We start from the raw sequence: 26,247 nt of genomic DNA, 5'->3' as shown, positions 1-26,247 counted from the left end.
AACCGGCAAAACAATAACGAAATATTACTACAGGAATACCATCAGGTCCAGGAGAGCACGAATTGTTCCTTTTTAATGCAGCCGACATGGTTGGTCTGGCGTTATTGTAAACGTTATTAGGTCAACCACACCAGCTGGGACATCCAAAGCGGCCGACGCAGCTTTCTGCATATAGGTGACATCAAGCGAAAAAACGGAAGCAAAATGATTCGCGAACAATTCACAAGACGTTGCAACAGGCGTAGATTCGGTATGGTCTAAATACACGGTAGACGGTACTGATTTAGATTTCAACTTGAAATTTATAAAACTCCAAAATTCTCTTGGGTTTCTTCTTAAAGTTGACTGGACGCGCAGAACAGAGTTTGGATTTTCTCGTTCTACTCTGGGCTCTTCGGTGCTTTCCGTGTATAAGCGGTGACGATTTGTATTTGTGCTCTTATCATATCCTCGTATGTAAATGCTATCTTTAAATTATAAGTATACGACCATGATCAGAAGGAATAAACCAACAGACTCTAATACGTTGAAATTTCGCTTCGTTCGGGATTCGTTTTTGCCTAAATTTTTCTCCACTAAGGAGAAATATAGCATAATGCACAATTAGGTTTCTCAGCAACTATTTAGTTTATGTGGCACCGTTACATTCTCATTTGTCTACCTCTGTATAAAAAGCCATGAAACATTTTAAGCTAGCTTCATCTCGATAATCTAAGCATCATCTACTAGTATATACTCCCCACAAAATTTGTTAGATTTTCAGCACAATAGTACAGATAATAATGCGGCATCACTACATAGATTTTTCCCAATCAAAAATTCCTCCCACAATAATTTTCGCGCGGTCGCAACTTTTTATTCGCTGTGGCGCTTAACTTAACGCAAGTCTAGAACGAAACGGAAAGTGTTTTGCTGATTAGCAACCAAAAGCAAATGCAGAGATTCCCACACTATCAGACAATGCCTTTCTTAAACGACAACAACGAACGGCCTCCCTAGCGCCAAGAACCGACCAGTCCAGATCGACATGCTCAACACGCGCGAAAACGATCGCTCGAGGCGTATCGCGTATGAAACCTATGGTCTATGCTGGCTCTATCATAACCCAACCATATTCTATTCGCGCCTTTTCCCTACTCGTTTTGTTTATTCGTGCGCGGGTGGTACAGAAGTGCATTGTCGATTCACGCTGATCGCTGGCGGAAGCTTGGCGCGAGTGCTCACGCTTTTGTTAGTATCTTTTAGCCCGTCGTCAGTTTCGGATAGCTTGCCAGATTTCTCCGTGTTGTCAACGCCTTACAACTTTAACAAATAGTGATTGTGCAGTAGACTATAAAGAACTTTTTTTAAAACTACCGGTTCAGTACGATTTAGAACGTGGAATTTATTCAGCTTCGTGCCTGAACGATTTGAAGTGTTATTACAAAATCAAAATCGTACAAATTGTGCAGTGACGTTTTTGCTTGTAAATTAGACTTTCGAATCTTATCGTAACGTATGCATAAATAGTTCACAAAAATCAATCGCCGGCCATTTCGTAACAGTGAAATATTGCAGTGTTATTCACATATCACAATAAGTAGTGTAATTGTCTTGCCTTTGAGTTTTTGTTGCTACTCCAAACATCAAACATATACTACGTGCTTTCGCACTTACACGTCTGACAAAACGGAACCCCAAAGGATAGCGTGTGTTTTTTCAGATATTTTATTTGCATTTTATTGAACGTGCCAGGAATTGCTGAGGCCAACCGCGTGGTTGTTATATCTGACATATATATGCAGTCAGTGGAAGTGACTAAATTAAAAAAAAAAATCAGTTACATGTCTGTGAATTCGTTTGCGGATAATTTTGGGATTTTTGAATAGTATTAACGCTTTACATGCCCAACTTTTTTCTGGTGCATACTTTAGGGTCGATAAACATAAAAAACTTATTTTGGTTAAAACACTTTCTCTGTGGTTAAAATAGTTGCTTTCTCGCAGTGTTGCAAGGAGTTAATTTTTCATCTTTCTATGCTCAATACAAATCTTCTAACCTATTCACAAAAGTCGAATTACATTCGTGATTCGCTGGTTGGTCTTTTTAATCTAGGCCGCTATTTAATTGAACCTCCGCTAGATGGTGTCTAGTGTCAAAATCTCCTGTAAAATTAACTTTCACAATCAATCTTACAATAATTAGAGATGTGAATAGATTCATTTACACTACTAACGTCTCCTTTCGAGAGATTCTGACATGTATCCGTCGGTCCAACTAGCGAAGCAAATTCGTTAGTTGGACAGAGGCCCAACCTGCGAATCACGACTTACATAGAAATTACATACAAAGTAATATAGAAAAAAACATTTTCATCATTATCTAAAACCATTGCTGGCTGCTCTGTTCCAACGGAATCCTGTCGAATAGCAATACGTTCAGTTTTCCAAATATATTTGTAACTGTCAGTGTTCAAAAGAAACGTAAATGTCCAAGTTTTAGTTTGCTATAAGTACTTGTCCCAACCAAGAGTTATTTTATTTGCATACTGTATGGTTGAGTAAATTTTGCAGGATTTACTGTGTTTAAAATTTGTATTGAAATTAGTATAGGAAACATTACTTTTTGTGTTTTCGCACGTTCTGATCGCTATTTCACTAAAATTGAGAAACCAAACCTATAAAAAGTACACGATGTGGTAAACAACTTTACCAAAACATTAACTAACTAGAATTTTTCATGCATATTTTAATACTAACATAAGACAGAAAGGTCAAATTAATTATTGAAATTGACTTAAGGGCCGTTCATATACCACGTGGACAAAAAACCTTCGTTTTTAATCCCCTCCTCCCCCTCCGTGGACAATTCCCGTACCCCTACTTCCCTCCCTACGATGTCCAAGTGGACTTTCTATTTTATTTATCTCCGAAAATGGTATAAAAATCGACACGAAATTGCTCATCGAAAAAAAAATTATGCAATAAAAGAAATAAAATCCTACTAACGTCGCTGGAGAAACCAATTTCGATTATACTGCGAAAATTACATAACGATCAAAAATTATTTCTTCGAGTTACCTTTCCGGACAGCTCAAAAAAGTGGTTTTGAGGAATAGCGGTTGAAGTTTTCAGTACACTTGAGGTATGCATAAGAGGCGTTGTGGAAGAATTGAAAATTTGAATATTTATATATTATTGTTTTAATATTCAATTTTTTGGTATATCATTTTTAACATCCTAAAGCACATTTAGGTCAAAAAATAAAAATTCGATTTTTTAAATTCTACAGTGGTGAGGAAAATCGCACAAACTTCAACCACAAAATACCATACACTACTTTATTCTCTTGTGAATTTTCCATGAAAATATCTCGTTTCTGAACAACATCATGATCTTTCGTATTTGCTTTTGGAAGATTCATCATAATAACATAAAATTGAAGTAACCTATTGCTTCTAGAATTGACTCGTAATTTCAAACATAATCTCTCAAATAAAATTAATAGTATTTGACCAAGTCACAGAAGATTTAATGAAATGATTCAGACAGATTTTTTTTATCGAATATTGTTTTGCACACTATGCTGTTCTAAGCACTTTGACTATATCAAAATTTTGCCCCCCTCAAATCGTCCACGTGGTATACGGATAGCCCCTTATTTTATCTTATTTCCTGAACGGCCCACTCAATTCGGTTCTATAGCAAAGTTGTTCAAAAGGAAATTGCCGTTTGGATGATAATAATTTTAGTTCGGTATGCTGTTACCACGTGGCGCTAGTGTACACAAGAATAAAATGCATTTTTAACTTTTCAATCAAATAATTCTGTTCTGACTATCTTGTAAGTTCGTTGCTTCAGATAAATTTATAACAAGATAATTGCCGTGCGGATAGTGATTACTTTAATTCGACACTCTATCACCATGGGGTGCTAGCGTTCATGTGAAATAATGAACTTTCGAACTACTTACACTACCCGTAATAAGTTTAGAATTGCTTCAATAAGTATTGCAACACCCATATTGAATATTGCAACAAGTCGAAAAGTTTAGCATCACCTAACTAGGAGAGGTTGAATTCATGGGGCTGTACCTCGAAATGCTGATTATCTACATATTTGCTCTCTTCGGGAGAGTTTTTCATTAAATCAAGAGGATTCGGCAGGGAAACATTTTAGTTTGGAATTATGTCACTGCATGGCACTAGTGTACATGTGAAGTCACTTCAACTTGTTTTATTTCATTACATTCTAACGACCTAGAAGGTACGTGTTTTCTGAAATTTCATTCAAATGGTAATGACCACGCACATCGACAATCAATTAATTTGGAGCTCTGTCACCACGTGGCGTTAGTGTATATATATATATATATATATATATATATATATATATATATATATATATATATATATATATATATATATATATATATATATATATATATATATATATATATATATATATATATATATATATATATATATATATATATATATATATATATATATATATATATATATATATATATATATATATATATATATATATATATATATATATATATATATATATATATATATATATATATATATATATATATATATATATATATATATATATATATATATATATATATATATATATATATATATATATATATATATATATATATATATATATATATATATATATATATATATAAAACACATTTTGAACATGTATTATCTGGTGATTTTGATATCCTAGAAGATTTGCGCCCTTGGCGAAGTTGTGTAGAAGGACATGATCTTTTTGATCCGGAACAATGCCATCACGTAGCGCTTGTGTACGTGGGTCATTCCACGTCAGATTTACAACCAAAATTTTAATTCCTTCCAAAAAGTTTCTTGAACTCTTTAGCTAAAAATAATTTACACGTATTTCAATAATAACCGGCCTATCACTGGGCGTGGAGTGTAAAATTGCCTTGTTTTAAGTTTATTATTGTAATATCTAGCAAAGTATTTTGATGTCCACTCCCAAATTTTTAACATGATTCTTAATATTTAAAGAAAATAACAAGTTAACAAATATGGTCCAACTTTAAAAAACTCAAGTTGTTTCAAATAATTGCAATTTTGATAAGTTATATAACAAATAAAAATTTTGTAATTTTTTTTTCGGTAAGCTCATTTGAAAACACAACTTTTTCTATTTAATTTTTTTTTTCAATATATCGAATCGTTTCCGAGTTATAAGTGATTGAAAAATGTTTAATGTTATAAACTTCAAAAGTCCAAAAACTAAAAAATATCATATCCAGCCAAAACAAAAAATACGTGTCAATTATTTTTAGCTAAAGAATGCAAGAAATTTTTTTGGAAAAAATTAAAATTTTGGTTGTAAATCTGACGTGGAATGACCCACGTACACAACCCGTTTGGAATCGTTTCAAAATGTATTGCAAACCCATATTGAATATTGCAACATCCCCGGAAAAGTTTAACCAAACGTTTAATCCAAACACCAAATTGACGTCAGTTAGGCTTAAATCCAAACAATTCACACAACATGTGTGAACGCCTAAAGCAACTGGCTGGTACAGAGTCTCGGTTAGCCAAGCACAGAGGCTCTAGGGCGCTGACGAGTATATGGAACTGAACTCTTGTGTATTGGCATTAGAACCAAACGCCTGTAAGTATGCAACCTTTTTTCCAAAGGAAAAAAAATTCCAGTAAGCTCACGATCCAGACGATATCCCCAACGTGGCACTGAAGTCTGCAATCCGGTCGTTTCCGGACATGTGCAGGATAGCTCTTCAGAAATGCCTTAACCCTTTCACGCCCAACTTTTTTCTCGTGCATGTAGGCTTTCAAAACTATTTTTCCTTGAAAACGGTAGGGTCAAGAAACACGAAAAGTCCTTTTTCATAAAGATAGGTGCTTCCCTCGCAGTGCTAGAAGCTGCTCAATTTTTATCTTCCAATGCACAATACAATTCTCCTATAATATTTACAATAGTCCAATTGAGTGGAAAATGTAGCCAAAGACAGTCAAAATTGATAAGATTTATCAATTTTCAATAATATTGCAACATAACGAAAAATTCATTTTTCGTCGTCAACGTAAACTGTTCCTGGCGGCACTGCTCCATCTGAATCCAATCAGACTAATTGCAAAAACTTTAGTTATAGAGCTGGTTCTTGAAACTATTAATACTCAAATGAAAAGCAATAGTCACATTTATCAGCCTTACTTGTTTTGGTGAGCAAATTTTGCCTTAATCAAAAGTTATAGCTGTTTAGAAACGTTGTTGTCCACAAACAACATGGGCATGAATGGGTTAAGGAAGGCTACTTCCAGGATAGATGGAAGATCCAGAAGCTGGTGGTGGTGCCAAAACCAGGAAAGCCACCAGGAGAACCAACATACTATTGGCCTATATGTCTGCTGGATACTCTTGGTAAACTTCTGGAAAGAGTCATCCTTAACAGGCTGACGAACTACGTTGAAAATGAGAAACGACTATCGCAAAGGCAGTTTGGATTTCAGAAAGGGATCTTGATGGTGGACACCATCCACATAGTCATCGCGAGCGCGGAGAAAGCATTGATGCAAAGGAAAAGGGGTGATCGCTACTATACCGTGATTACAATCGACGTGAAGAACGCGCTCATCAGTGCCAGCTGGATGGCTATCGCCGTAGCGCTGCACAGAATGCACGTCCCGGTCTACTTGTGCAAGATTCTGAAAAGTTACTTTCAGAACCGAGTACTGGTCTACGAGACGAACATGGGGCAGAGGTTGATTAGGGTCACGGCGCAAGTAGCTCAGGGATCCATACTCGGCCCAACGCTCTGGAATATAAAGTACAACGGAGTGAACACTTTAACTGCCCAGGGGAGTTGAGATCGTCGGCTTTGCAAATAACGATAACCGATGAGACCCATGAGAAGGTGGTGTTGGCGGCAGTGACAATTGGCATCGTGGAAACCTGAATGCCTGACGCCAAGTTGCAGCTGGGTCACCACAAAACGGATATAGTGCTGGTCAAGACCCGTAAAAAATCCAGCGCGTCGTGATTAGCGTCTGGGGACGATTGGTTAAATTACAACAGCCATGTCGACTATGTATGTTAGAAGGCTATGAGGACTAAGGGTGTACCCCATTAGACATAAATACGTTAGGCATACGGATGTTTGGCATACGCACGTTTGGCATACGTACGTTAGGCATAATGGACGTTAGGCATAAAGACGTTTGGCATAAAGACGTTTGGCATAATGGACGTTAGGCATAATATACGTTAGGCATAATGGACGTTTAGCATAATGTACGATTGGCATAATGGACGTTAGGCATAAATTATCATGTTGAAGTATCCCTTACGAGAATAACTTTTTGGTGGGGACAACCTCGGGTGGTAAGAGCGCAAATGTTAGAATTTTTTTGATATTGTAGAATTACTCTGGAAGCTGATAGAACTCGATCAACATTTTATTTTATTATAAATACATCAAAAAAGCTTAACTCAAATAAAAGATGCAAAACGAATGCAATCAACAACGTTTTTAAACTGCTAAAACTTTTTATTTATGCAAAATTCACTCAAAAAAACAAGTAAGACCTGTAACTAGTACTATTAGAACTTAGAACTAAAGTTATTGCTATTAATCTGATATAACTCTACTGGAGCAGTACTACCAAAGATATTTACAGTTAGCGTTGATGAATAAAATTTTGATGTATCTTCATTATTTTCCATTATAGTTGAAAACTGATAAAACGTATCAATTTGGACCATCTTCGACTATCTTTCCTAGCGTATAGAATATTGAAAGTTTTCTAAGAGAATTGTGTTGAGCACCGGTAGGTAAATATTGAGCAGCTTCCAGTGCTGCGAAAGAAGCATCTTTCAAAGCGGGTTTTTCGTGTTTCTTGAACTCTATGAACACTAGAAAAAGTTGGGCATGCAAGAGTTAACTTAAATTAGTTTTTCATGCATGCAAGATGAAATTGTCCAAGAAGAAATATAACCTTGAAGAACAGCTCATGAAAGAAAGAATGATGCATTTTATTATTCATGCCACGAATATACAAATATTGCTGGTTCTATTTTGATTGTCTCCCATATTCTTAAGCACAATGATTGTATTCTCAAGGCCATCAGAAATAGAACTACGGAAACTCTTTGATATGAGAGAAAGTTTAATCCTGTACTGTGACGAGTTACCGAAACGAAAAAGGTATCGTCACAAACGTTGAATCCGTAGCCTAATGTTGATCCTGTACATGACACTGCCTGTTTCCATAGGATCCAAAACATAATGTCTTGTTATTATTTTGTTTTTTTTTTTAAATATTTGGATGCAACTGTATTAGTAATAAATCTAAGAGGCTTGAAATGTGCTTGTACCAAAACGGTTCACTTAAATGAAGGGATATTTTCTTCGTCTCGTCTTCAGAAAAAAATAGATAAAAAACTACACTTGCAAGGGTTAAATATCTCGCTAAAGTTATGCGAAGGTATGGTATAGCAAAGCGTCATTTTTCCAATCTGACAAAAACAAGCGAAATCTCTATAATAAGGGAAGCCTTGCGATTATTTTTATATTTTTGTGAATTATCGTCCATTATGCCTAACGCACATTATGTCAATCGTCCATTATGCCTAACATATATTATGCCAATCGTCCATTATGCCTTACGTCCATTATGCCTAGCGTACTTATGCCTATCGTATGTATGCCTAACGTACTTATGCCTAACGTATTTATACCAAACGTCGCGCACCCGAGGACTAATAAGTCATTGGCATTGGAGGAGCAAGATGCAGCACGAGACGTCACCTGACGGGTGTCTTATACTGAGGCATGTCATGCTGGCCTGGGCTGCTGCGCGAAACCGGACAACGTTGATAAGCACGTATCGCCTAATGACTGTCCATGTCGCGAGTGAATGCAGAACAATATCGTCGGGGGCGATATACGTAATTGCTGAGATAATCCCCGTCTGCCTTACTCTAGCTGAGGACGTGTAGTGCTAACAGCGGAGGAATGCACAAAATGCAGGGAGCCTAAGAGATCAGAGTCGTTGGCAAGAGTGAGACAACGCGGAGAAAGGAAGGTGAATCCATCGACTCACCTCAAATGTGTCGGCTTGGTGAACTTCCATTATATGCAGTTTTTGTTCGGGCAAGGATGCTACCGGCAGCTAAACCGGAAGCCGGTTTGAACAAGAAGTTCGAAGAGGTATGTTTGGTGTGACAGTTGACAATATGGTCGGAGAGTTGTGCCACGACTAGAATATCTGATATGCTGGCAACAGAGTAGTTACGAGTATACTCTCCGAGCTGCAAAGAAAATGGCGAAGGAACCAACAAAGTAGCGCCATCGGCTAGAAAGCCACTGTGAAACCACCAATCGCGTCTCCGGAGAAATTCCGCCGCCGGGAAACTCCGCTAGTGTAGATTAGAGTCACGGCCGAGGATCAATTGAGTAGAGCACGACGTAGCATCGGGTTCGGGTCGTCAGGGCGCCTGCGAACTGGACGTCAGACTCGCCGGATCTACCACCGTTGAGAGCGAGTAGATGTCAACGAACAGCCAGCAGTACGTCGTTGGGGCACGATTGAACCGAAAGCTACGCTCCACCCGGAACCACTGAACAGACCTTAGCACCTACTGGCTGGCCCATTGAGAACTAAATCAAGTAGATCAGGACGATGCGGGGAGTTAAATGGCTCACGAAAACGACCATCTATATAGGGAGAGATCTGCCGCCAGGGGATTCACAGTAGGGTGCATTGGCCGCCGTGGACTATCCGAATATATCGTGACAAAAATGGGACCAAATTGGCTCACGGAACAGACATCGGTACCGAGAGAAATTCCACCGGCAGGGATTTTTCAGTCGGAATAGCGTGGGTTCACCGCCAAAGCTATCCGAGTAGTTCGCGATAAGGTTGGGAGCTGAATAACTCACGGAAAGCTGGTCCTTAAACACCCAAAACAACCCTTGGCTATGCCACTGGTCTTTAAGAAACATATTTCATGAAAATCTGTGATTTTGCAAAAAATTTCAGGGTTGCTTAACATGGTTTTACTCATTAGCAAATAGATGGTGATATCTTGATCCAAACAAGGTCTGTTATTCGAACAGTCCTTCAAATTATGTGTCCTCAAATATATGTTAATCGTGTCTTTCGGACGTGTAAAATTGAGAAATTTTACAGACGACTAGTTGGCGTAGGCCACCAGTAGAATTGTGTCGCTTAAGATGACCTTGAAAAAACAATCATAATTTTATTCAAACTAACGAAGCTTAGCTAATCTCAGCGTGTAAATGGCTCCCCAGCCTAAATTGATGCAGCCTAAAACGGCCGTTTAATTACGTGGGAATTTTACGCGTGCTCGCTTGCCGTTATGTTGGTTTGCGGGCCAACGAGTCATTCATTTGTTTTCAACTTTTCAATATACATATGTCGGTAGGTATTCTCTAGCCGGCTTATGGTAAAGGTTCGTTTATTGGAAGCAACGGTGCATTGTGCGATCAGCGGTTAGCGCCTACATCATTCAGTCCCCCTTAGCGCACGGGGTCTAGTCGCGTTCCATGTGAGGTGCGATTATGCTGTTGAGTGTTGTTTTTTATTTTCCCATCTATGAATGAAGTGAGACTCGCCAATACACCGCCTATACCTAGGAGGGCTCGAAGTTACGATTTTTCATTATGTGATTAAGACATTCATCGGGAGATAATTGAATGATGGGGCTTTCTGCCTGTATGTTTACATTAGTAAGATGCTTGTACTTCTCAAGTATTTTGACGAATTGATCTTGATTGATGGTACATGATATTAAACCGTGTCAAAACATACTTACTTGAGATGGAAACGTTGTTGTTGAATGATCGTCGCTCGATACCTTTTACGACAGACTCGTACCACTGCAAATAAGGCACCAGTATGAGTTCCTTAATGCGACCCAAGTGAGATATCACCCACGATGTACAACTTTCTTCTACTTATCATTGAATATTTATTGAAACACAGTTGGGCACCACACATGTTGCGCTGATTACGGTCATGGCGAGGCATACTAGCAGACTTGAATCGTCGAACAAAATATACAAAGAATCAATATTAATCATCTGTATAACCTATAGCAGGTATTATTATTGCAGTTTATTAAATTTCACTTGTATTGGCAATAATCTTTCATGATGGTGCAGGCAACGATATGCCGATTGCGCTTCTCGGGAATCGGAAAATAAACAAATTAGTCCGGTAAAATTGAAAATTATTACTACTAGAAAACAATTACTAAAACTGCCAAATATGCAGTTCATTCAATATAATAATAAATAATAATTCGTGCTTAACACAAATGGTAATTTGGCAAATATTTTCATTGATAAAAAACTATGCATTAATTTGATTTCCCCACATATCATCAACAGGTATTGCCAAAATTGCAACAAGTATCGGTGATAAATAAACTTGTTGGATTTTCGTTGCGAAACATGTCACTAGAATACTATAGAAGACAGAGTTGGGTCATGCAAGAATATTATCAGACAGTGGCCGTCAACAGGGATGCCATTATGCCAGATTTATCTAGCACAGCCAGAGTTTTTTGCAGCTACCAGACAAAATGACAAACCTCTTATTCTGCCAGATTTTTAAATTAAAGAAATTTAAATTTTGGAAACCGGGTTATATTTTCCCAAATTTAACGATAATCGAAAACTAAAACTATGTACTATGTAAAATGTTGATGACTTTGAGGTTGCAGCCAAGTGACAGTGCCAGACATTTCTTTGCAAATTCAGAAGCTAGCATACCATTATTCTAAGCTGAGCCACTGCCCAACTTGGTCAAGAGGAATTATCACAAGGGGTATTAATTTCCAGAATTGACTTAAATATTTTCTATTCATCATTTTCCTGGTGGGAAGGATTCGGGAAGTGACAAGGTAAGGGATAAGGAAAATAACTACATAGAAAATAGACAATACGCAAGTATTGTTCACTCTCAAGTGAATAAAAGAAACTTCCTGAATGGCGGATATATCAACACTCCTAGGCAATATTACGTAACAAAACGACAACACCTACGAAGAGATAATGTCGTTCAAATTCGAATTAAACCGATTTAGGTTTATAAACTTTCGTTGTGATTTTTTGGAAGCCACAGTTCAGTAAATTAACCTTTTTTCGCCAGAAATTCCAGAGATCGGTTGTCGATACTGCAGCAATACTGTTGAATTTTATCTCCCTCGACTTGGTTCTCAGAATCTTCCAGCAAACTCTAAAGGCTCTTTACTACACTGGGTTAGGAACAAAAACACATCCTTGATCTTCAGCTACTTGTATATAAGGAGAACCGAAAATCCGGACACGTAGTTACTGCAAGCCGGTTACATACATATGATCTTCCGTACTCGGATTCACGAAGATACACTAATAATACTCAGCACGCTGAATAGTAGCCATGTGATAATTGCGTATGCAATGTCCAGTCAGGGCCCTAACTGAAATATTGCAATTGTTCATGGAAAAATGCAACAAATTCTTTAATATTTTCGGACTCACTCCGACAGAAAAGCTTTTTGTTTGAATGCAAGTTTATCCAGCTTATCGACAGTGGTAGAACTGATTCTGGACCAACGAAGTCAGTCGCAACTAGCCAATTCGTCTACCCATTCATTTCTAGTAATATCGGAATGCCCGAGTCCAACTAAAATGTAGATAGCATTCAAATTGCTAAGTTCTTCGATTTGTGTTCGGCATGCGATTACTTCGATCTCAAATACGCCGAACTAAGTGCGTTCAGGGTAGCCTGACTATCAGATCAAAAATAAATTCTTTTACCGCAAATTCCCTGTTGAAGTGCCGATTGTACGCCACACAGTATCGAAGATTTCGGCTTGGAATAATGTACAGTATCTACCAAACGAATGAGATTGGTCTAATCTCATTTCACGACAATAGACACCACCATCGGCTCGGCTCTCCAACAAAGAACCGTCAGAATAACAAACTACGTATTCTTCAAGTTGTTGCTCCATCCATCCAGACAGCCATTCCTAGTGTGGAGGAATTCTCACAATGAAAGTTATAAAAGGAAAACTACATGTTAGTGTAAGGTCACTGGGTGCAAGTGTATACTCATTCCAAGTAAACATTTGGAACCGCTTCTTCTGTGGCTAGTTGCACGATCTATTTGGTTACAGTTCCGGAGCTCAGCAACCTTAAGAAACACATATAGTGGTTTTATGTTCAAGAGAGCCTCTAGCAGTAGGTGTTATCGAGAACGCAGAAGTCATCGCGATCAAGACCTTCTTCTGAAGATGATTTGACATTGATTGGATTGTCATGACTTCGCTCCCTTCTGCCACCACACAAGGCACCCGTGTGCCAGTATTGGTTTAACGATTGATATGTAGATCCACTGAATGTACTCGGGATTGAGACCCCAAGATTTGCCGAAGGCCCATCTACATTGGTCGAAAGCCATGCAAAAGCTTTTTAGATTCTGGTATCGATGTGAGCTGTCCAATTAAATTTTGAGTCAAGAATTACCCCAACGTACATTACTTGATCTGCGACAATAATTTCAGAGTCAAAGAACTGCAACTGTCGAGTTCCGGTTGTAACCCTTCATTGCGTGAAAAGCCTAATTGATGTTTTATTTGGATTAATTGAAAGTCCAACATGAAGACGCCATTGCTCAACACCATAAGGCTTGCTGCATCAAATCAAAACGTGTGTTTATACAAATACCGGTGATAATTATATGATAATCATCGGCGGAACCATATGTCGGAAATCCAAGCTCATTAACCTTCCTCAACAAGACATCGGCGACAAGGTTACATAAAAGTGGCGACACCACATCACCTTGAGGACATCCTCAGATACTTAGTTTCCTTATATCTACTTGTCTTAACGATGAGCACAGATGTCGGTTGCTAAGCATCGTGTGTATCCAGTACATAATATATGAAGATACTCCATGACCTCGTGCTGCTTCCAAAATGGATTTGTAAAACACTTTGTCAAAAGCAACTTCAATATCAAGAAAAGCTTCAAAGCTTGATTGCTTTTACAAAAAAGTTTTTTAAATGTTGTAGACAACATTGTGTAACAAGGTGATAGTAGAGTCCCCCGCTGACATGCATGTTGCATTGCATGCAGCTGGTGCTCGCCCATGCTAACATCCCGAATGTAGTGGTCGATTGAACGTTCCACTGATTTGAGAAAAGAAGAGGTTAAGCTGATCGATCTAAAGTACTTTGCTTCCTCATTAGTAACGCGGCCATCTTTCGGAATGAAATTTACAGCTATTTGTGTTTTTTTTTATTTTTTATTTCGACTAATGAGCAAGGATGACAGATCGGAAAACTATAAATGGCAGGGTTATTAGAAACTGGCTTAATATCTTAGGACCTAATCTTTCGTCTTCTGTTAGGAGGAGTCAAGTCTATCAACATGTCTCAAGGCAAAAACAAACTTGTACCAAGAGAACTGACCGGGCATGTCGTGGAGGTCCCAGTTCGTAGATTTGGTATTACGATGTGTGACGATATCTATCGAAACGTTTAAATGACCAAAAAAAATGTACATATGATCAGAAAACGACGTTTCCAGCTAGTTAGGTACGAGCCGGTTTTAAAATTGAAAATGAGTTAAATTAGACATACAGTGAAGACCCGTTTTTATCAGCCCCTTGGCGAATTTTAAGCTGATAAAACAGGGACAATGATAAAATCAGGACATATATTTTCTGTCTTTTTAATCAACCGAAGCTCTTAAAATATTCTTCTTAGGTCCTTAGACATAGCCTTGCAACCTTTTCTGATTATTTACTTTAACTTCTCCTTAAGGGGTCTGACAGTGCAAAATTTTAAAAAAATTTAAAGAAATATTTTTGCATTTTTCGGATCTCTGAGATTAGAAATATATGCCCAAGAAAGGATTTACTCGAATTCAACTTAGTTCGTCTGCTAGAGCCCATCAAACTTTTTTATTTATTAACAGATTGAGGCCGAAGTGGCCTGTGCCGTATACAAAAGATTCCTCCATTCCACTCGATCCATGGCCGCGCGTCGCCAGCCACGCAGTCTGCGAAGGGTCCGCAAATCGTCTTCCACCTGGTCGATCCATCGTGCTCGCTGCGCGCCACGTCTTCTTGTACCGGTCGGATTGCAATTGAGAACCGTTTTCACCGGGCTATTGTCCAACATTCTGGCTACGTGCCCGGCCCACCGTAGTCGTCCGATTTTCGCGGTATGACAGATGGGCGGCTCCCCCAACAGCTGATGCAACTCATGATTCATTCGCCGTCTCCGTGTGCCGTCTTCCATCTGCACTCCACCGTAGATGGTACGCAGCACTTTCCGTTCGAAGACACCAAGTGCGCGTTGGTCCTCTACGAGCATGGTCCAGGTCTCGTGCCCGTAGAGAACTACCGGTCTAATCAGCGTCCTGTAGATGGTCAACTTTGTGCGACGGCGAACTCTGTTCGACCGAAGTGACTTGCGGAGGCCAAAGTAAGCACGATTTCCTGCCACGATGCGTCTACGAATCTCTCTGCTGGTATCATTGTCGGCGGTCACCAGTGAGCCCAAGTACACGAACTCTTCAACCACCTCGATTTCGTCCCCACCGATGCAAACTCGAAGCGGGCGGTTCTCATTCTCTTCTCGTGAACCTCTTCCTATCATGTACTTTGTCTTCGACGTGTTGATGGCAAGTCTGACGCGCTTGGCTTCTCTTTTCAGTCTGATGTAGGCTTCCTCCATCTTCTCAAAGTTTCGTGCAATAATATCAACGTCATCGGCGTACCACTCGTGTCGATCCCTTCTCTTCTTATTACACCTTCCAGCGCGATGTTGAATAACAGACACGAGAGACCATCACCTTGCCGTAACCCTCTGCGTGATTCGAAGGGACTCGAGAGCGTCCCTGAGACACGTACTACGCACATCACCCGATCCATCGTCGCCTTCGCTAATCGCGTCAGTTTGTCCGGGAATCCGTACTCGTGCATAATCTGCCATAGTTGATCTCGATCGATAGTGTCGTATGCGGCTTTGAAGTCGATGAACAAATGATGTGTGGGCACATTGTACTCGCGGCATTTCTGCAGTACTTGACGAAGAGCGAACACCTGGTCCGTGGTAGATCGTTCGCTCATGAAACCAGCCTGGTACTGCCCCACGAACTCTCTTGCAATTGGTGATAGTCGACGGCATAGTATTTGGGAGAGTACCTTGTAGGCGGCGTTCAGCAGGGTGATTGCTCGGTAATTACAGCAATCCAGCTTGTCGCCCTTTTTGTAGGACACACGACACCTTCCATCCACTCCTCCGGTAAAATCTCCTCCTCCCAAATCTTGGTAATCACCCAGTGCAGTGCTTTAGCCAGTGGCTCGCCACCGTGTTTTAGTAGCTCGTTTGGTATATGGTCAACCCCAGCGGCTTTATTATTTTTGAGCCGGCTAATCTCCTCCTGGATTTCTTGGAGATCCGGAGCCGGTAGTGTAATGTCTTCCGCGCGTGCTCCCAGGTGCGTTACCGTGCCATCCTCGTCGTCTGCTGCATCGCCGTTCAGGTGTTCTTCGTAGTGCTGCCGCCACCTCTGGATCACCTCACACTGGTCCGTGAGAAGATTCCCGTTTGTATCTCTGCACATGTCGGCCTGTGGTACGTGGCCCCTGCGCGAGCGGTTCAACTTCTCGTAGAATTTCCGTGTGTCTTTAGCGCGGTACAGCTGCTCCATCGCTTCGCGATCTCGGTCTTCCTGCTGGCGCTTTTTGGTCCGGAAAACCGAGTTCTGCCTGTTCCGTGCCTGTTTATATCGCGCCTCGTTCGCCCTCGTGCGGTGTTGCAGCATTCTCGCCCATGCTGCATTCTTCTCTTCGACTAACTGCTCGCATTCGCCGTCGTACCAGTCGCTTCTTCGGTCCGGGCCCACCGTACCTAGTGCAGTGGCTGCGGTGCTACCTATGGCGGATCGGATATCTCTCCAGCCATCTTCAAGGGCAACTGCGCCTAGCTGCTCTTCCGTTGGTAGTGCCACTTCCAACTGCTGCGCGTATTCTTGAGCCACTCTGCCATCTTGTAGCCGCTCGATGTTTAGCCGCGGCGTTCGGCTTCGACGAGAGCTATGCACTGTCGAAAGTTTTGAGCGCAAGCATACTGCAACCAGGTGGTGGTCCGAATCTATATTCGCACTGCGATAAGTGTGGACGTTTGTGATGTCCGAGAAGAATCTACCGTCGATTAGAACGTGGTCGATTTGATTTTTTGTTACTTGGTCCGGTGATCTCCAGGTGACTTTGTGGATATCTTTGCGAGGGAAGAAGGTGCTTCGGATTACCATTCCACGGGAGGCTGCGAAGTTCACACATCGTTACCCGTTGTCATTTGATACGGAATGCAGGCTGTTAGGCCCGATCACCGGTCTGTACATTGCCTCCTCCTACCTGTGCGTTCATGTCGCCGATGACAATTTTCACGTCTCGCAGAGGGCAACCGTCGTATGTCTGCTCCAGCTGCATGTAGAACGCTTCTTTCTCGTCGTCGGGTCTCCCTTCGTGTGGGCAGTGCACGTTGATGATGCTGTAATTGAAGAAAAGGCCTTTGACCCTCAACTTGCACATCCTTGCGTTGATCGGCTGCCACCCGATCACACGTTGGCGCATCTTGCCCAGCACTATGAAGCCGGTTCCCAGCTCGTTGGTTGTACCACAGCTCTGGTAGAAGGTAGCCGCTCGATGCCCGCTTTTCCACACCTTCTGTCTCGTCCAGCAAAGTTCCTGCAGCGCCACGATATCGAAGTTGCGGGGGTGTAGCTCGTCGTAGATTATCCTGTCACATCCTGCGAAGCCGAGCGATCTGCAGTTCCATGTTCCGAGTTTCCAATCGCGATCCTTTATTCGTCGCCTGGGTCGTTGCCGATAGTTCTGGGTCGTATTCTATTCTGTATTGTTCGTTATGTAGGTTTTTTAAGGGGCGGCTTATAGGGCCTACGCCAACCACCTGTCTCGCCGGTGGGCCATCGTGCCAGGACTGCTTAAGGTCCCACCTGGGCACCAGGACAGGTTTACACCTTCCGAAGAAGGGTAACCCCCCCCCTTCCCTGCCAGCATACGACCAAAGTTCCCACCGGGGTTGGTTACCCGATCTTCACTAAGGTTACTCGTATCCCAGTCGACGCCACGAGGAGGCCAGGGCTAGGAGTTACTGGGCAGGAAGCTAAGGACCGCAAGTGGGGTCTATTTTATGCCTTCAGGTACGAGAGGCTTACGCACTGCCCAGTCATTGTCGACCCATCAAACTACCAACTATCAATTTTCATATAAAGCTGATAAAATCGGGGGTAGATAAAATCGGGGGCTGATCAAATCGGGTACTGATAAAATCGGGTCTCCACTGTATAACTAATTTGGAAAGGAACACATTTTAAAAATATGAAGTTTCTGAAAAAATATAATATTTCGTGAATTTAAAGATACCTAAAAACTTTATTACCACAAGTTTATACACCTAACTTTACTACAAAATTCATCCACACAAATCTATGCTCAATTATGTAGATGCACAGAGCTATAACGTTTTTGAAACTATGATTTATTCGATGAAAAATATAAATATTTTTCAAATATATCGATTACAAATTGAAAAAGTATATCCTATTTTCAACTCCATTATAGAAAAACTAAACTGAATTACATTTCAAGTTAAATCATAGTTAGTGATTTTCAAAATTTCAAGCTGTTTTTTTTTCAGACCAATTTTCACCCTACTTCCCGTCGAAGTAGAAATCTAATATTTGTACGAAGTCCATCTTCCATAAGCATAAACAAACGTTGAAATTTTCATCAAAATCGCAGAACACAACCAGCGACAAAATTTTGTAAAATTGTATCTTAACCATAATATTATGGCCAGGGACTTTAAAATATTGTGTTCCTTTTGATGTAAAACTCGGCTGAACAAGCTGAGAAATTTTGAACGACGCATAGTTTTACATATTCATGAATGTAAACTCCAGTGAATTGTGACGCTGCTTTTATGTGCATCTTGTGAGACGTAAGCATTTTTAAAGGTGTCGATAAAAGCACTTTTTTTTTCGCGAGCATTCCTTCTCGAGATTTTATTTCATCTGGCGCCAACGATGAAGAACGGTGTCATGCTATTTCGTCACTGTTGTGCTGTCTTATGGTAAGCGTCATTTAGCCAATTTCGTATAAAACGATTTTCAAAGTTTGAGATTGAATATCTTGGATATATATCTTATAAATGGTATAAACAGTTTAGAGAAAACAATTGATGCTTCTATCTATTCTGTTTTAATCCCTCCAGTATTACGGAAGTTGGTTTGGCTATATTGAGATTTTCTGTTAAAAATGTAAATAAAACTTGTACTCACACGTGTCATCAGCGTGAATTGATGAGAAAATATGTATTCGGCTTACTTTTGTCTAGAAACAATCAGTGAGATGCATTTTAAAAGAAGTTAGTCGAGAAATCTAGAAAAAATAGGAATTTAGAAAAAAAATTAATTTACAGTGTTGCCAAACATGCAATATTTCCAGTTTAAAAGTAAAAACTGTATTTTATCATATTACTATTATTTTTATTTTGAAAATGATTATGTCATTGTGTTTCTCAGACATTTTTACATAGAAAAACATCTGAAACCTCAATATAACTTTATTCAGTCCCAAGATACAGTGATTTGAAGGAAACAACTTACATCTTATTATCACGTTTCTCGCTATATCTCAGTAACCAAGGAGAACTTCAAAGTTCAGAAAACACCATTTTGTAGAAATTTTCAGACAAGCAATATCGAATATCTCACTAAGTTTACCTTTAGTTAGGCGTTTAACATAAGATAGCACAACAGCGACGATTTGTAAATGCCCACGAGCTAACGGCCTTTCTATACTTCTAGCTTCTTTCGCAAAATTGGTTACAGAGTTCGAATGAAAATAAAATGAACTGGAAAGACGAACTTTTTCAGAAAAATAGTTAATAACAAAAATCTCTGATTTGTGTTGGATTATTTGACGAAAAAACTCCGGTTTCAAAAAAACGGCTCAGTTCAGTTATACAAAAGATTATGTGAACCGATCGAAAAGATGCGGAAAAGTTGCGCTTTTTTTAGTTTGTTTTTAAAAGGAACATTTAATGACAAGGATTTGAGTTTGGTGATTCATACAAGCAGACACCTTTTTGAACTTCTAATTCTTGCCGGTGGCTTACGGTACTCGGTGTGTGTGATTACGGCGGAACTGAGTTGCATACGACTAGTATGGGAGGTTAATCTTTTGCCTTGGTGGATTAGCGTTGAGTCTGCGCTAGTGTTTAGTGACATCGTCGATCGGAGAAATTACCACTAGAAAAGTTTCACGATATTGAAAATCGAATTCCTTCATGTGTAGCAAAAGTGTTGATTGTGGAAGAATAGTGAAGAAAATAACATGATAATGTGTGTGCACTACTAAATTCCGTTTGGTGTAAATACCACTACAACTACAAGGCATATGTGTTGTCATGGGAATGGCATTGTGTGTCGTGCTATGGCATCGTTCATGTATTCGGGTGAGAAATTTCCAATAGGATTTTTATATAATGCCAAATATATCTCGACAAACATATGATTGCGGGCCGACTGTCGGAATTCACTTTGAATGGGGATTCCGGACGAGCCGCTGCTCGCTAATCGCAGATATTAAAAGTAAACAAAAGAGAAAAGTTTTCTCTTTCATAAACTGATGGGAACTGTATTCAAGCAGTAATATGCTTGTTTCGTTTTTGGATCGGAGTCGCTCTGGGTTCGCTCGGAGCTGTCATTTTTATATGGATTTTGTAAATATTAGAACAGACCTAGAGCGACTCCGGTCTGGAAACGGGATCGGTAATGGTTTCTCCGGGGCTCCCCTTCGGGGGGAGTTTTGGCGGATGGCTTTTACGTAGTTTGTCGAGATATGATTTAATTAGTTCAGTGCGGGTAGGACAGGTTTCAACAAAATCTAATGCGTCAAGGCCCCGTCACGCGCACAACCTCGATGGAATATACACTGGAGTTCAATTTGTTCTGATTGAGATAATTATTATGGGCATAATTTCGATGCTTATTATTAACGTTTTTGTTGATATTGGATTACATCATAGGGGCAATGCGAGTAACAACTACACTATGCATAATCATCATTTTCTAAAAAATTTCAGCCAATATTACTATGTTCTCCACGTAGCAAGCTTCTCTTAAATATTTCTCAACAAATCATGCTTTGTTAGTTCGGAGTTGGAAGATGGTTCGGAGTTGTTTGTTGGAAGATAGTTCGGAGGACTTCTATAGTTTTTTTTTATACATGCATACAAGTTTTTAAAGCATCATTTTAAAAGTACCAAACACTGGTCAGTAGCGGAGTGGCACGACACGGCCGGTCTCTTTATGCTCACATTTAATTGGCAAATTGGTTTCTTGTCGTTCTTCTTGTCTCTAGTTTTGTTTCTATTTCTAGTGGTAGGCTGAGAAATAAAACACGCGTGTGTCGTCGGTTGTGTGTCCGACATACAGGGTCGCTCGGTTCAGACACATCGGTTATACTTATTTTATACCTCGCAGGATGCACTCCGGTTAGCATAACGACGCGTGCGATTATTGTTATATTAGCTATATTACGAAGACTTTAACTACATGGTTCCTACCATAAAAAAAACTCATGAGTCAGAAAAAATAGTCGCTTTTCGTTGTATTCTACAGTTCTTTGAATGTCGTGTATAGAAACAAGGTGAAAGCTCACGTTCCGTTATACAATTAATAGCTCTTCAGGATCGGTCATAGATCGAGGACCCATATTCTGTACAGCGCTGCAGCGATGGCTTCTCATCTGGCGCTGTTAAACGCGTATGGGTATATATGTATATGTGCAAATATATGTGTGTTTGCAAATATATGTGTGTGAATGTGTGCATGAGTGCGTATGTATGCATGTATACATGCGTCTTTTCATATGTATGTTTACAGGCATGCACACATGTGTGTATATATGTGCATACACTGGATATTTGAAAGTAGATCGCGATCGGTGGTCCGACGAAACTTTGCCTTAGAGGTTGGAGGTAGGTTCAGCCCGCGGTGGCTATGACTCGATATGAGGATAGACTAAGTTGTGGTTTTATTTGAAAGTGCACATTAAAAATACTCTTGACTTGTGTTCCTACTACCCAATTCTCAAACGAATATTTATAGCAGACTAGCTCGCGCTTTTAGCAATACTCCTACGGCCGGCTGTTTGGAGTTCAAATTGCTGTAGTTTAGGGAAAAACTAAATCACTCTTGATGGCCGGCTATCCAGAGTTTAAATACAAGAAAAATCATAACTAAATATCTTTTTGCTCTGAGTATACGTGTACTCGGAGATTAACCATCCCACCGCATAAAACATATTCATTTTGTGGTCGCATTGCCTGCTTGTGGCGAATCCTAGACCTGTACCTGTCCTTCAATCCAACTCCGTAATATCTATGGAAGCGTCGCTGAGTCGGGGGCCTTCCTTAAGTAGGTATTACATCAACATTTCCTACCCTATCCTAAGTATCGGTGAAGATGGTCGTGGCCGGCAATAACGATTCTCATGCTATTGGTTCACTGAACTCATAAGAGGTAAAGTTCATTCCCGATCATTTATCTCACAAGCAAGATGAGTTGAGCTACCTATAGGCAACATGATAATCGTTAGTATGCAATCTACGAATAGCACCGTGCTTCGCAACGCAACGCAACGCAAAAGGAACATTTAATGACAAAATAATCTTTGTCGATAGATGGTGAATATATTTAAAAGAGAATTCGTTTGTGTTTTAATTATGTTAGAGGGGCTCATCTTATCGAGTGTCACTGAAACAAACCATAAGATACCTCAGTGATCGAAGATACCCCGGTATGCAGGAAAACAGTGGCGTTGAACTAGAAGCTATTGCAGGTATTTTGATTTTTTCTTTTTTAGCTCAAAATACTCTTCTAGGCATTTTTACGAAATTATCATGCTTCAATTCAAAAAATTTGGTAAAATTATCTAATCAATCAGATTTGGAAATTTAACCCTTTAATACTCAACTTTTTTCTACTGCATGTATAGATAATTTTCTATTTTTCCTTTAAAATTAAACATACCTCTCGCGTTTCATCTTCGTTAACTTTGGAATGTGTTAACGAATCTTTATTAACTTTTTTCCACATAATAGATGAAACCTTTCAACCAAAACGTTGTAGTTAATGTTGCGCTACAACAACTAGAGCCGTAATAGTAATTTTAAAAAGGTGTGCAAATTCTACATGGAATAAATGTTTTTAATCGTTTTGAATCTGACTGTTTCCAATTCTTTGACAAATTTGTAATACTTAATAAATACCAAACACTTGTTATTAAATAATTCACGTCTGAAGTTAATATGCTTGTGACATATGGTATGACTAACCTATAAGATTTATTCGAAGAAACCAGCTGGAGACCGCCAATTTTCCGGAAACAAAAACAAGTCAACAACATCAATCAATTTGCATGCATCCACGAATCTAAACGTTCACCTCCAGGTGCAATTTTATGATAGCATAGTCTAATGATATTAAATCTTGCAAGTATGAAGGCGTATATGTATCCCATTACGTTGACCAATAATTTGCCTCCGTAGATTGAATATATATAGCACATGGAGAACGCTCTTTAACTATCGTTTTTCCAGCTACACTCAGTCAGTCATGCAGGGGTATAGTTCTACTTGTTCCTCGCGGCACTTCGTGGTGTCGAACTTGAAACGTGGGCTGCATTCGAGCAAAAATGATTATGTTGACGGAGTTAGTCCAACGGAGCGATAAAAGTTCCATTTAATCTGTAGTGTAATTGTCGAGTGGTGTCGGTGGCGGCGGCGGTTTATTGTGAACTATTATGCTCGATCGAAAAATAAAAATCATAATCTCATACCGTATTGTATGCAGCCAAACATCGAACCTGACTGAAAAATCAACCCAAATGAGTTTATTGGTTTAAGCTGGCTACCCAAGAACTTCCACAATGCGTCTAACACTATGTAGTTACAAGGTAAGTACTCGAAAAAATAGTCTAATAGAAAATAATGTTTAAAAAGATAAAAGTAGAAAATTATAAATTGCGAAAACCAAAATCAAATTGTAATGACCGGGTCCATATCTCTCCACGCACGGGTGTTTTTTCTGAGGTGTGCTGTACTTGAGTGGCATTATATTCTGTACTTGAGTGGCATTATATTTCTGGGCCTCCATAACGCTTCACCCCCAACCCATTGCAATGGATTAAGAATAAAACATGATGGTGGCCACATATTCTTGGCCCAAAACGATAGATGTTCCTGCAATCATTTCTGAGTGCGATTCGGTGCGAGGTGTAGCTCGGAGCACCACCTTAGCGAAAGACTACTATACTATTTAAATTCCTCTTAGAGCGTTTGAGTTGGTGCTCCCGGATCCGGTGAAATATTACATGTGTTTTTCTGTGCCCTCGAGAAGGAGAAAGATTGTTAGTAGCAAAAGGTGTTCGAAATTGGCTGGTTATGTTTAATATAATGGTAGGAATGTCTATTACATATTCAGTACAATTTGCACATACTTACAGTGCATTGCAATGGATCAACAGCCACAAACTTGAGATGTTATGTGTCAACGCTGAAACACTTGACACCAGCGGCGGATCAAGGAGGGTTCGGGGGTCTGGACCTCGCCAAAAATATTCATCTTGTTAAGAAATTTTAAATTAGTTTCAATTTTAAAGTAGTTTCAAACTAAAAATCGTGACGGACGGGGTAACCCCTCACCGCATATCCCTAACTAAACCCCTGTTAAAATACAACAATTAGCCGGGATAAGGTTGTAGATGTTCAGAGTGATTACATAACCTTTCAATATGAGGAAGACTAATATGTGAATTTGCTGTGTGGCCGCACTCATCAACCCGTAACTCCGGCACCGGAAGTTGGAATTTGATGAAATTCAATAGCAGCCTATGGGAACTTTGTACTTTTCATTTGAGACTAAGTTTGATAAAATCGGTTCAGCTATCTCCGAACAACCAATGTGCATTTGTTGGTCACATACACACATACACACGCACACACATGCGCAAACAAAAACATTTGCCGAATTCGACGAACTGAGTCGTATGGCATATGACACTCGGCCCTCCTGGCCGGAATTAGGTAGTTGATGTTCAGGGTGATTACATAACCTTTCCATATGAGAAATTCAAAAATGAAAGTTTAAAACAAACTGGGGTCGATTGTTTTCGCAACGAGAATATGAAATAATTTAAAACGGCCCAAAATAAGCATTAACTGTACTGAACAACTTACTTAGTATGACACACGCGCGCGTACTCCATTGTTATCCTAACTATCAGAAAGGTAAGCAAGCAGCGACGCGCAAAAATACTATTACTAAGCATTGCGTTAATCCAACCCGAGATACATGCAGATTCTCCATGACCGCTGGTTGCTTCCAGAATAGACTGGAAGGACGCATTATCAAAAGCACCCTTACTAGATAACTTTCCCAAAGCATGTCAAATATCCAAGTTAAACTCATCCGGATTCCCTTCCGAACAGCTTTGCAGATGGGTTTAACTGGAATACGCTGTTGCCATGTAACACAGAAATCTATCTTTCTGTTTTAAGGCTCAACTTACCTTTTTGAGCATGTGTTGGAATTGAACGCTTGGTAGTATGCGTAGGAAAAATGTGTTCTGCTTTGCCACCAGATTATCCATATAAAACATTTTCAAAACTCTAAAAGAAGAAAATCAAACGATTTATTAGATCATCACGATTCAAATCATGCAAAATAGCTGCTGGAAAAACTATTGGCTTAGTTGAATGGTGCTTTTGAAAAAGTGGCACATTCGAAGCCCAGCAAACCTATACCGAACTATCATCAACCGAAAGTCTCAACAAATCCCCAGCCAACAAAATTCCAGCAAAATAATGTCGGTGGGTAGAGTGAACGTTCCACTGCGTAATGCAGCATACTGGGGAGTTCGCCCGGATCTTCCGGGCTCCGTTCGCCATTGAGAATGTTTTAAACCCTCTCAACAAAATTAACCGTAGCACGGGTCGCATGACACCATAGAATTGGGGTTCCCTGTTCGGTGGGGTTTTACCACCGGAACAGGTGGTTCGTAGTGTAATTCTGAAACAACCTCTACCGACACTACGCGGCTTATCTAGGATGCTCGAAGAAAGA

The 26,247-nt window shown here is 39.8% G+C and overlaps 1 protein-coding gene across 1 annotated transcript in view; it reads left to right on the top strand.

Moving 5' to 3' along the window:
• Positions 1–1,340: 1,340 nt before the first annotated feature.
• The window catches only part of LOC131692881 (uncharacterized), a 36,823-nt gene continuing 11,916 nt past the window's right edge, over positions 1,341–26,247 (top strand). Inside the window, exons 1-2 of the mRNA XM_058980229.1 lie at positions 1,341–1,465; positions 23,977–24,079. Coding sequence (XP_058836212.1) covers positions 24,053–24,079 — 27 coding nt within the window. The 5' untranslated portion in view covers positions 1,341–1,465; positions 23,977–24,052. The remainder of the gene's footprint in view (positions 1,466–23,976; positions 24,080–26,247) is intronic.

This window comes from Topomyia yanbarensis, chromosome 3, assembly GCF_030247195.1.
Source record: "Topomyia yanbarensis strain Yona2022 chromosome 3, ASM3024719v1, whole genome shotgun sequence".
Classification (NCBI taxonomy): Eukaryota; Metazoa; Arthropoda; class Insecta; order Diptera; family Culicidae; genus Topomyia; species Topomyia yanbarensis.
Note: the sequence above shows the minus strand (reverse complement) of the source record. Positions and strands in the feature narration are given on the sequence as shown.